Raw genomic sequence first — 12,468 nt, 5'->3', positions numbered from 1 at the left:
CATTTAAAAGCCATTCATATTCTTTCAGATAGGTTCTTACTGAGAAAGCACCACTAATCCTGAATGTTCATTTATATTTAACTTCTAGGGGGAAGGATGTTAGGTTGATTTCTCTTAATTCTCACATTTGCACATTTACTTTTAAAAGATGTACACAAAGCTTCAAATGTTAATAAATATTTATTTTTATATATTCTGCTTGGCATTATTATTTAATACTATTAAAGCATTTAAAAATCAGGAACCAGGGAGCCGGAGAGATAGCATGGAGGTAAGGCATTTGCCTTGCATGCAGAAGGACAGTGGTTCAAATCCCGACATCCCATATGGTCCCCCGAACCTATCAGGAGCGATTTCTGAGCGTAGAGCCAGGAGTAGCCCCTGAGCACTACCGGGTGTGATCCAAAAACCAAAAGCCAAAAAAAAAAAAAATCAGGAACCAGGGACTGGAGCAATAGCACAGTGGTAGGGTGTTTGCCTTGCACAAGGCTGACCCAGGACAGACCTCGGTTCGATCCCTGGCATCCCGTTTGGTCCCCCAAGCCAGGAGTGATTTCTGAGCACATAGGCAGGAGTAACTCCTGAGTGTCACCAAATGTGGCCCAAAAAACAAACAAAAATCAGGAAATTGGGGCCCAAGTGATAACACAGCAGTAGGGCGATTGCCTTGCATGCTGTCTATCCAGGACAGACCTTGGTACAATCCCTGGCATCCCTATATGGTCCCCTGAGCCTTCCAGGGAATGATTTCCAGGCCAGGGTGTGACCCTAAAACAAAACAGAACAAAAATAGTCAGGAACTAAATTATTTCCCACTTATAAAAACTGAATAATATTATTTAGAATATTGTGAGTTCATCTCAGTTCACTTATCTCAATATGCAATGTCCTCTCTTTTTGTAGGGGTGTGGGGGCCACATTCAGTAGCACTGTAGGGCTGCTCCCTGCTCTGATCACTGCTGGATTTGCCATGGAAGCAGGGCCTGCAGCTGCAACGCCTGTGTTCCACCCCTTTGACTCTCCTGACTGCAATGTAGCTCTTTATGCTATTATAAGATTCTATTTTCTTTTTTTTGAGGGGGGGGGCACACCCGGCAGTGCTCAGGGGTTACTCCTGGCCATCTGCTCAGAAATAGCTCCTGGCAGGCATGGGGGACCATATGGGACACCGGGATTCGAACCAACCACCTTAGGTCCTGGATCGGCTGATTGCAAGGCAAACACCACTGTGCTGTCTCTCCAGCCCCGTAAGATTCTATTTTCACATAGCTACCAAAACTAACACAAGGGGCCAGAGAGATAACATGGAGGTAAGGAGTTTGCCTTCCATTCAGAAGGACAACAGTTCTAATCCCGGCATCCCATATGGTCCCCTATGCCTGTCGGGGAGTAATCCCTGAGCACTGCCGGGTGTGACCCAAAAACAAAAAAAAACAAAAAAAATTCTGTGACTTTTTGGATTTTTTTGTTTTGTTTTGGGGCCATACTTCACAGTAATCAGGGCTTGCTTCTGGCTATATGCTCAGGGGTCACCCCTGATGGGCTTGGAACCAATGTGGGGTTGAACCCAGTCAACCGCATGCAAGGCAAGCACCTTGCCCACTGTACTATCCCTTCAGACCATTGAAGTTCTGTTGTTATGCTCACTTTTGATCTCCCCTTTTCATCTTATTAGTAGAATAACTTGGCCTCTACAACACAACTGTACTGACTAGATCATCTTTGCCTTTGCCTCAGAGACCGAGAGTCAGAGATTTTTTTTTTGAAGTCATATGGTTGGACATTTCATCCCAAACTATAAGTACTTGCTTATTACTGAGACTATATTTGAAGGTACACAGTTAAAATGTAACTAATTTGCTAAGATATTTGTAATGTTATAGTATTTTAACTATTTTATAGTATTTCATATATATACAATATATGCTATATAGTATTGTAATATTAGTTATAGTATAGGATTTTAGGCTAATTTTATAATTACCCTTGATACATTTGCAAAAACGTGTTAACTTTCAGGCTGGAAATAGTCCAGTGCATTTGTCTTGCATACTCCCACCTAGATTCAATCCCCAACATCTCATATGTCCCCCAACCACTGCCACAGTGATTTCCTGAGTGCAGAGCCAGGAGAAGTAAGCCTTGAACATATCTGAATTCAGTGGTACCAAAACCAAAAAACAAAAGTTTTGACTTTCTCATTCATTCTGATCTCTAATCTCAAATATAGGACTCAAACAGTGCTGGGATGAAGGCATACAGTAAATGGGTTACCCGGAGCCAACCCATTTGATCCCCAACACCATATAGGGTACACTGACCACCACCAGAAGTGACTTCTGAGTACTTAGCCAGGAGCAAAGCCGTGTGTGTTCCAAAATCCAAGGGGAAAAATAGATATTTAGGGCTGGAGAGATAGCATAGTGGGTGGGGAGCTTGCCTTGCACAGGAGCCGACCCAGATTCCATCCCTGGTATCCAAACCATTGCTAGATGGAGAACCGCCCCCATTAAAAGAGAGAGAGAGAGAGAGAGAGAGAGAGAGAGAGAGAGAGAGAGAGAGAGAGAGAGAGAGAGAGAGAGAGAGAGAGAGAGGGAAGGAAGGAAGGTAGAAAGGAAGGAAGGAAGGAAGGAAGGAAGGAAGGAAGAAGAAAAGAAAGAAAGAAGGAAGGAAGGAAGGAAGAAAGAAAGAGAGAGAGAGAGAAAGAAAGAAAAGAAAGAAAGAAAGAAAGAAAGAAAGAAAGAAAGAAAGAAAGAAAGAAAGAAAGAAAGAAAGAAAGAAAGAAAGAAAGAAAGAAAGAAAGAAAGAAAGAAAGAAAGAAAGAAGAAAGAAAGAAAGAAAGAGGGGCCGGAGAGATAGCATGGAGGTAAAGCGTTTGCCTTTCATGCAGGAGGTCATCGGTTCGAATCCCAGCGTCCCATATGGTCCCCCGTGCCTGCCAGGGGCAATTTCTGAGCCTGGAACCAGGAATAACCCCTGAGCACTGCCGGGTGTGACCCAAAAACCACAAAAAAAAAAAAAAAAGAAAGAAAGAAAGAAAGAAAGAAAGAAAGGAAGGAAGGAAGGAAGGAAGGAAGGAAGGAAGGAAGGAAGGAAGGAAGGAAGGAAGGAAGGAAGGAAGGAAGGAAGGAAGGAAGGAAGGAAGGAAGGAAGGAAGGAAAAAGAAAAAAAGAATCAGAGTGATAGATAGTACTATGGACAGTACCCTTGCCTTGCAGGAGCCAACTCTGCTTGGATCCCCACATCCCATATGCCCTCCCCCCAAGTCCAGCAGAGCCCGACAGGAATAGGAGTAACCCTTGCTTTTGGCTCCCAAATCAAAATAAATAAAAAAGAACCTAGAGAAATATATATTATCTTGAAAATCTATTAGGAAAACTGCAGGGGGCAAACACCTAGTAATGCACTTAAGTTACTATTAAGCCAAACACTAAGTAACCCTAGTAAGGAGTTTGCCCAGCGTGCAGCCAGCCCTGGTTTGATCGAAGCACCCACTGCTATGGTGCAGTGGAAATATCAATCCTCATCACCGCCGGGATGGCCCATAAAAAGAGAAGCCAGCAACAACAACAAAATCAGTTCGGTTCCAGGAAAGACAGACAGGCACGTGGGAACCCAAAAGCCGAATCAAGGGCCGCGAAGCTGCAAGGCCACCAGGGGCCGCTAGGGGCCGCCACCGCCAGAGGCGCCGAGTCCTGCACGCAGCGTGACGCGCGCCGACCTGCAGCAGGCGGGGCGGAGGGCGCCGCAGTGCATCCTGGGTCGGCGCAGCCATGGCGGCTCGTGTCCTCTGCGTCTGTGTCCGCCGCCTGCCCGCGGCCTTGGCGCCGCTGCCTCGGCTCCCTACGTGGGCCGCGACCCGACAGCTCAGCGACCTCCTGCGTCCCGTGGGCACCCGGACGAGGCCCGGGGCCCCGCCGCGGCCAGCTGCGCCGCTCGCGCAGGTGACTCGCCATGACTTTAACCGGGCTTGCAGGGGTCAGGGAGCGGACCCGGGTGCGGGGAGGGATCGGGGCAGGCCCAGGGACGCGCCGTCTGTCCCTCTGCCTAGCGGGGCGGGCTTGACCCCTGCGGGATCCCCGGTGACCCGGTGACCTCGTCGAGCCCCAGCCCTCTCCCGAGAACCCAGGCCGTCCCTTCCACGCTCTCGGAGTCAGGCCGCCACTTTGCAACCTCGGGCCACTTGCGTGACCTTGCGCCGCTCAGCCCTTGATACTGAAAACCCCGAAGACTCGACCTGTGTGGTTTACAACGGGGTGCAGGGGTTCTGCAGCGCTAGCACCCGGTGCACCACAAAGTACTGGCTTGCAGGGAGTCCTAGCGATTAATGCGTAAAGTCTGGGCGCGCATGCCAGGGGCGAGTAGTAACGGTGCAAAGTGGACAATGCAAGCTGCCGGTAGCTTCCTCGAGAGCATTCCCCCCCACCCCTTGATTTCTCTGATTTCCTTCTGTTTGCCTGTTGCCGATCCCTGAGAAATTGGGCCAAGAAACAGACTGTGCTTTTAACTTTTCGTCTCATGAAATCTTGATGGGACTGTAACTCGCTCTGAACACCAGTGAATTTCAGTCCGAGCAGCCGCATACATGCACAGCACCTGAGTAGTCGAGAGAAGACAAGATTCTTTGTGACCTTCTGCCACCACCATCGCCATTTCTGGTTTCCTTCTACGGGAGGAGGCATGGGTTGCTTTTTGGTTTGGGTGTCTGGCACACCCAAAGTAAGTGGTGCTTGGGGATAGGGAAATGGAATCTAGGCTTCTCACAGGCAAAGCCTGTACTCACCCCGTTATGGTCTCTGGCCCTTGTTTGTGTGTGAGTTCCCACCCTGGTGTCTGAAATGCAGGTAGGCTAGATGCCCAAGGTCTGGTGAGAAATTCAGTCTTGAAGCCCCTCCTTCGCCTCCTTGAAATGATTGCTCATTCCCAGCCTTCTGAAAACCTACCTATTCACCTGACCCTGAGCAGTGCCACTCCTCACTCCTTTTGTCTTCACTCACACCCCCCTCACCCTCAACATCCTCCTCCAAAGAAGAAAATCCTATGCTGAAGAAGCTCTCCTAAAACTATAAGTAGAAAATACAGAGAAAGAAGAAAAACAAGAACAGTAGCCTGTCTAGGTGCCTGGGGACATACCCTTAACCTCACAGCTAAGCAGTGCCAGGGGGCCACAGAGCTGTGTATCCTCAACCCCAGCACTGAGCTCATTGTAGCCCCTGAGCACTTAAATATGGCCTGGACACCCACATACAAAACCCAGCTGAGATCTAACAGGAGGCTCGCACCAAACCTTTCTCTGCCTTAGTCTACCCATCCTGTAGTGGGGTTGTTGTACTGTTGCATCTTGTTAGAAGTCCTGGAGAAGATGTGGAAGTGCTTGGGCAGTCACACAGGTTGGAAGAGAAAAGGGCACAGTGGGAGCTGTGGTTTCAGAACTGGTCTGATGAGCCCTTAGGCTGCTGCCCACCATGTTGCTAGACACCCGACAAACTTGTCTCCTGGGAAGAGTTCTGGGCCCTCCAGGTGGGCTCTCTGGGAACCTGTTGCCAAGGTAGTCAAAAGCTGAGCTGTGCCTGCTGTCACCCACCTCAGAATGGGTAGAGGCCTCCAAGCTGAGAACCCTCATTTCCCTGGGTGTCGCCGGCTCTGGCCAGGTCCTCCTATGAGCTGATATTGAGTGGGCCCAGTGGGGAGCATGAAGGAATGGCTCACTAACCAGGCTAGGACACCCCAGCTTCTCCCTCTCAGCACTGACTGCCACAGGCCAGACTTTCTTCTTCTTCTCATCATGTTCCTTTTGGGGGGCAGGGAGAAGGTATGAGCCTTCTGTGTTCAGGGCTTACTTCTGACTGCCATCAGAGGTCACTCCTGGCAGGGCTGCGGGAGGGTGGGTGATGGGTTAATCCATGGTCAGAGGCATCCAATGCAAGCACCCTCAGGCCTCTTTTTGTTTTGGTTTTGGGTCATACTTGGCTTTGCTGAGGGGTCACTCCTGGCTCTGTGCTCAGGAATCACTCCTGGCAAGCTTAGAGAACCGTATGGGATGCCAGGGATCAAACCAGGATTGGCCATGTGCAAGGCAAGTGCCCTTCCTACCTGATATCCTATGGCTCTGGCCCTTCTGGGCCATTTCTTGATCTGTACAGACACAGCTGTCACCACTATCGCCATTTCCCTTTCTCTCCATCCTTCATGCTTCATTTTAGTTGTGACTTGGAAACCTCCCTCCCGGCATTGATGTTTTCAGAATGGTGATGCTGAGGCCTGTTTGGAAAAGACAGGAGGCCATATATTTGGAGTTTTCATTGTTATTGTGCAAGGGATGACTGGACCGACACCTAGTGCTCAGTGGACCTATATGCCATGCGTAGGAACACCCCTGGCAGTGCCAGAGCCAGACTAGCATTGGCCTGGGAGGGTCTCAGTCATCTAGAGAGGCCACAGCATTCCTAAGGTGCTCTTGCAGACTCCCCAGTACCAAGTCCCAAGGGAACTCTTGCTCTGCCCCTTAGTGTGCTGGATTGTAGGAATAAGAGGGATGTGCTTGCAGAGATTCTGGGCCTGGTGCCATGTTTGCTGTTGCCGCTGAACTCATTGGGGGATTCAAGACTACCCCTGGTGGGCTGGTACTCAGCATGGCCTAAAGACACAGGTGGAGGAGGCCAAACCCCTTACTGGCTTTTGGAGGAAAAACACTGGCTTCATGTGCCCATTTCTTCTGCCCCACTCAGGTCCCTGGCAGGCTGGCACAGTTGTGCCGCCAGTACAGCGATGCGCCCCCTCTGACGTTAGAGGGCATCAAGGACCGTGTTCTCTATGTGCTGAAGCTCTACGACAAAATAGACCCCGAAAAGGTAATAGAGAGTTTCCATGGTTTCTCTTCCAGGGACTTTACTCCCCTCCTACAAAATTCAGAGGCGGGGAAGGTGCAATCATTAGCACTGTATATAGTGCCAGACACAACCAGGACTGATCCCTGAGCACTGCTGGGCGGAGTCCCAGCCAGGACAACAATTGTGAGGGGCTAAAGTGGACTTGTAGGAGTCTCCTGGTCCCAGTACTCTGCCCTTTCCTGAGAGGGTGCAATGAGATCTGCCCAGATACCCACTGCCTGGTGAAGGACACTCCTGCAGTTGCGTGTAAGTGATGACATGTGATTTACACTGCCTACCTTTACTAGCATGTAGTACCATCCTCTGCAAACTGTACCTTGGATTTTGGGGTTTCTGGTTGTGTGGGGCATATTTGACTGCTCCAGGACCATGTGGTTGTTATCAAACCCAGAGCCTGGAATATACATAGAAGCCACATCCCTGGCCCCTATTTTTTTGTTTTGTGGCCATACCTGGTGGTGCTCAGGGATTACTCCTGGCTGGCCCTGCACTCAGTATCTCTCCTGGTGATGCTTCGGGACCATGTGGGATGCTGTGTGGACAAACTCTCTACCTGCTTTTCTCTCAGACCCCTTAGTGAGCTCCAACTTTTAATTTTTTTGGAGGGTGGTCATACCCAGCAGTGCTCAGGGGTCACTCCTGGTGGTGCTTGGAGAACCATGGCTGTATGTAAGGCAAGTGTCTTAAACCCAATGCTATTTTTCATTTCTTTGGTGTGGTTTAAGAATTCTTGGGCCTGGGAGACTAGAAAGAGCTGAGCTTAGCTGCTGAGCAGAGCAGGATATGTTCTGAAGACAAAACTCCCCTGGGGGGAGAAGGGGAAGCACAGTGGATAAAGCTTGCCTTGCACATGGCTGGCCCAGGTTCAATGCCCAATATCCCATGGGGTTCCCCAAGCCCTGCCAGGAGTGATCCCTGAATATAAAGCCAGGTGTGGCCCCCCCAAAAGAAAGCTTTCTGTTGGTCTTGTTTTGTAGGTTTTGTTTTTCTTTTTTCTTTTTTTCCGGTCATACCCAGCAGCACTCAGGAGTTACTCCTGGCCGTGCACTATATAGTTGCTCCTATCTCTGCACTCCGAAGTCACTCCTAGCAGGCTCAGGGGACCATATGGGATACCGGGATTCAAACTGGGGTCCGTCCTGTGTTGGCCGCGTGCAAGGCAAATAAATGCCTTACCGCTGTGCTATTGCTCCGGCCCCTTAAAATACTTTATAATTCTTTTATTTTTAAAATTGAATCATTGTCAATTAGAATTACAAAGTTGTTGATGACTGAGTTTCAGCCACAAAATATTCCAGCACCTACCCCTTTATCTTTTGGTGACTTTGTTGACATTGAAGTTTTGGTGTGCACCCCTGTTGTGTACTGCTCTGCCCAGGTCCTTACACATGCAGAGCAAGTGTTCTCCCCGCCCACCCCCTCCCAGAGGTTCCTCATCCTTCATGACACAGTGCTGGGCCTGAACATGCACTGATGCCTTTTTTTTTTGTCCTTCCTTGCAGCTCTCTGTCAATTCGCATTTCATGAAAGACCTGGGCTTAGATAGTTTGGACCAAGTGGAGATTATCATGGCCATGGAAGACGAATTCGGTAACATGGGCTATGTGTGCTGAATGAGGTGGATAGATTCAGCTTCAAGAAGCACTGTGGGGAGAACTGGGGGTCTGGCTCTGAAAGCCCTGTAGGATAGACAAGTCCTGTGGGCCAGACTTGGGTTAGGGGACTTAGCGACTGTGTCCATAGAAGGGCCTGGCTGTGCCCGAAGATGGGTGAGTGGAGCTGATCCCTGAAGTCGTAAAAGCCGCATTTAATCCTGGTCAGTTGCACACAAGATCTTCCTTAGGCCCCAAACTAAGTAGGAATTGGGGGACTGGGGACTGAATGAACATTGGGTGTTTTGCAATCCTGCAGTGACAGGAGGTTCTAGGGTTCATTAGTCTGGTATTACCAACTGGCTAACAGTCGTTCTAATTCATACTTCAGGTGGGTAGGTATTCTGGAATGTAAGCTGGATCTTTAAGAAACTAGAATCAGGGCCAGAGCAATAGTACAGCAGAAAGGGCTCTTGCTTTGCATGCAACCAACCCAGGTTCCATCCCCGATATTCCATAGGGTCCCCACCCTCCAAGAAAAAGTTAGAACCATCATTGTGCACCCTGAGGCAGGCAGTCCACAGTCTAGACCAGGGCTATAAACTAGGCGGTGTCTTTCCTGGGAGATACTGGGGAGTGTATTGAAAAGTATTCTCAGATGCAATTAGGCAGGAGATTTGAGTTATTTTAAAGGTTGGGGTTGAATAGCACAGCAGGTAGGGCATTTGTCTTGCACGCAGCTGATTCGAGTTTGATCCCTAGCATCTCATATAGTTCCTGAGCCTGCCAGGAGTAAGCCCTGAGTGCTGCCAGGTGTGGCCCATCCGCACACGCATGTTATCTTAAAGGAGACTGATATCCCAGGAGGGCATAGAGTAATATTTTTTTTTCTGGAAAGATGCTGGTTGGCTAATCCAGTTTGGACCCCAGTTTACATTGAACCAACTGCTTCCCAACTAAAACAGGCTTTGGTTGCAGGATAGTTGATGCCCTTGTGGGTGTCAAGGGACTGTTAGGGCATCTCAAACACAGATGACTTGCTCTTAATCATACTCTGTTCTGGTTTTCCTCTTAGGGTTTGAAATTCCTGATATAGATGCAGAAAAGTTAATGTGTCCACAAGAAATCGTAGATTACATTGCAGACAAGAAGGATGTGTATGAATAAATCGTCAGGTAAGTCTTCGGGCATCTTGACTCAAAATTAATCTCCCTATTATGGCTCTCGGAAACATGGGAAGAACTGGGAAAAAGAAGAGTTTTTCGTGGATGTAAATGCAGCTCTCGGGACATGCAGTGACCAGCTTCTTCATTGGGGCAGGACTCTCACCCACTCCCATCACACCAGCATATAGCACATACAACCCTCCCTCCCCAACACACCCTGTTCTGGCAGGGCCCTAAACTTGGGCAAGGTTCCGTGTTCCCCCAGCCCTGCCCCGGTAACAATCTCCCAAGCATCACCTCCTCATTACTCTGAACAATGGTTTCCCCATGGAATTTGTTTTGGTCAAGGTGACAAGGAGAGAGAATACAGTACTCAGCATAGTGCTTAATGGAGCAGGCTCCTCCTGGCTGGTCTGTTGGGAGGAACAAGTGAGGAATGAAAAATTGTGGTTTTTTTTTTTTTTTTTTTTTGGGGGGGGGGGTGATTGTGCTCAACCCTTTACCAAAAGTCACTCCTGAACTCATTTTGTCTTGCCCAGACCCTTTTCCTCACTGAGAAGATCCAACAAGTACCCGTGGCACCTGGCGGTGAGGACACACTGGCACTGCACCATCACTGACGTGGATGGAGTAATTCTGTTTTGACTTGTATTTAAATTGTCTAAATGGCTTTTTTTCCCTTTGAAAATAAATCTATGAAACAAATTGTTATTCATCTTATTTTCTTTAAGGGGAAGGTTCCCAAGCAGTGTTTGGGGGACCCAGGAAAGACTCTAGGAGGTTTGGTTCTTGGCCAGCTGGGGCTGCTGGTTCAATGGTTAAGTATAATTGCACTCAGCCACTTCTTTTCAAACACACTCCCCCCCCCAAAAAAAGAAAAAAACAGACACAAACCAAACCAAAAAATTAAGATGGAAATTACACTGGGGACAGAGCTTAACAGGCTGAGTATCTACTAGATATGAATTTAAATACCCAAGCCTAAAATTGGGGGAGAGGACTGGGCCAGAGCAAATGCTGCAGGCAGAGCAACCATACTTGCTTGGTCTGAGTTCCATTCTTGGCATTTCATAGTCTCCCCATCGGAGGAGTGACCCCAAAACAAACATACTATGTGTGTGGTAACTCTTCCTCTCTGGACCTGGACCCAGGAGTACTCAAGCCACAGAACTGAGGATCAAACAAAGGGCCTCACACAGCCAAGCAGGCATTTGTTGCACATTTCTAGCCCAAGGATTTTTTTTTAAGTACCTAAGCTTATGGGGCCTAGAGGCTACTCCCAGAGAACAGTCCATTGGGACAGTGTGACCGATCAACTGGGGCCCAGCAATATCTTGTTCAGGCAATTTGGGGACCACCAGGACTACCCCAAGGGTGATTGGAGGGCATTCATTGCTGGGGATCAAGCATGCTGAGTAAACACCTGAATCCCCCACCACCACCACCAACAACAAACAAGAAATCCTAAGGGCTACTGAGTGGCAAACCCACTGCAGAAGGAAGGTTTGTGGGGAAATGAGACTCCATCATGGAGATGTGTTAGGGACAACCGTTTCCTTATAGGGAGTCACATGTCACACCATACGGAGTATGTCCTAAGGGGGGGAAAGAGTTGTGGGCTGGCTGAATCCCCAAGCTGGCTGTTGTACAAGTCAATATTGGATGACTGGAAAACAGTTAAAACAACAGCAACAACAAAATGGTAAAATACCAGGGTTTAAAATTAGTCTAGGAGGCAAGGTGCAAACAAGAAACTTAAGGGGCTAGCTAGAGCAATACAGTGTGGATGGCACTAAACGGGTTTGATTCCGGCATCTCATGGTCCCCTGATCACTGCCAGGAGTGATTCCTGAGTATAATTCAGGAGTAAGCCCTGACATCACCTGGTGTAGCCCCAAAACTAACACAACTTGAAAGACATAAAAAGAGCTAAATTCAGGGAATGTTCTCTCAGGAGAGATAAGGGAAGAAAGAGATTGTAAAGGTCACAGAATTCAAGAAAACTTGATCCTCAAAGCTGAGTCCTCCCGGCTATGAAGCAGAAGTTGGGGATCCCCTCCACTTCCCACAACTTGAAGGGAATCAAGGAACTCATCGTCTTGACTTTGTTTTGGCCACACCTGATGGTGTTCAGAGCTTCCTGCTGAATATGCTCAGGGGACCATATGTGGTGCTAAGGATTGAATCCTGGTCAGCTGCGTGCAAGGCTAATCACTCTAGCCCCAAATTCTTGTCTTTTGTTTTTCGTGCCACACCAGGAGGCACTCAGAAGTTACTCCTGGCTCTGTGCCCCTGGCAGACTCTGGGGACCATATAGAATGCTGGGGATGGAACCTATATCCATCCCGTGTTGGCCGCATGCAAGACAAACGCCCAGCTGGTGTGCTATCGCTCCAGCCCACCCACCCGAGTTCTTGTCCTAAAGGACTGGTTTGTGGGATTCCTTCTGCAGAAAGGGTAATTAGTTACCTACAGGTGAGAAACCATTAGACAATTTCCTGAGCATAAGACCTCAGCCTCCATGGAGACAACTATCTCTCCAGTGTTTCCATATGAAGGTGCAGAGCCATTGGCTACACTCAAGGCTCAGGCACTGTGGTGGTGCTGGGGTGAAGAGGCGCAGTGCTAATGATCCACCTCAGGGTCTGATACCCCTAACCATCTTCCCTGGCCCCTTCCTCTCCATTGCCTACTAAATGACATGACATTCAGCATTGGTAAAGTATCCAGAAGCTGGAACGTGACCCATAGCACAATGGGTAGGGCACTTGCCATTTGCACATGGGCGACCTGGGTTCAACCCCCGACATCCCACCAGGA

General features: G+C 48.8%; 1 protein-coding gene across 1 annotated transcript; it reads left to right on the top strand.

Moving 5' to 3' along the window:
- Positions 1-3,738: 3,738 nt before the first annotated feature.
- Positions 3,739-10,359, top strand: NDUFAB1 (NADH:ubiquinone oxidoreductase subunit AB1). Its single transcript, XM_049789241.1, has 5 exons — positions 3,739-3,944; positions 6,729-6,851; positions 8,393-8,480; positions 9,558-9,657; positions 10,188-10,359. The coding sequence occupies exons 1-4, from the start codon at positions 3,774-3,776 to the stop codon at positions 9,647-9,649; spliced, it is 474 nt and encodes a 157-aa protein (XP_049645198.1). The 5' UTR covers positions 3,739-3,773; the 3' UTR covers positions 9,650-9,657; positions 10,188-10,359.
- The last annotated feature ends 2,109 nt before the right edge of the window (positions 10,360-12,468 follow it).

The sequence above is a fragment of the Suncus etruscus genome, chromosome 15, assembly GCF_024139225.1.
Source record: "Suncus etruscus isolate mSunEtr1 chromosome 15, mSunEtr1.pri.cur, whole genome shotgun sequence".
NCBI classification, from domain to species: Eukaryota; Metazoa; Chordata; class Mammalia; order Eulipotyphla; family Soricidae; genus Suncus; species Suncus etruscus.
The sequence above is the reverse complement of the archived record's forward strand: the minus strand, read 5'-3'. Positions and strand labels throughout refer to the sequence as shown.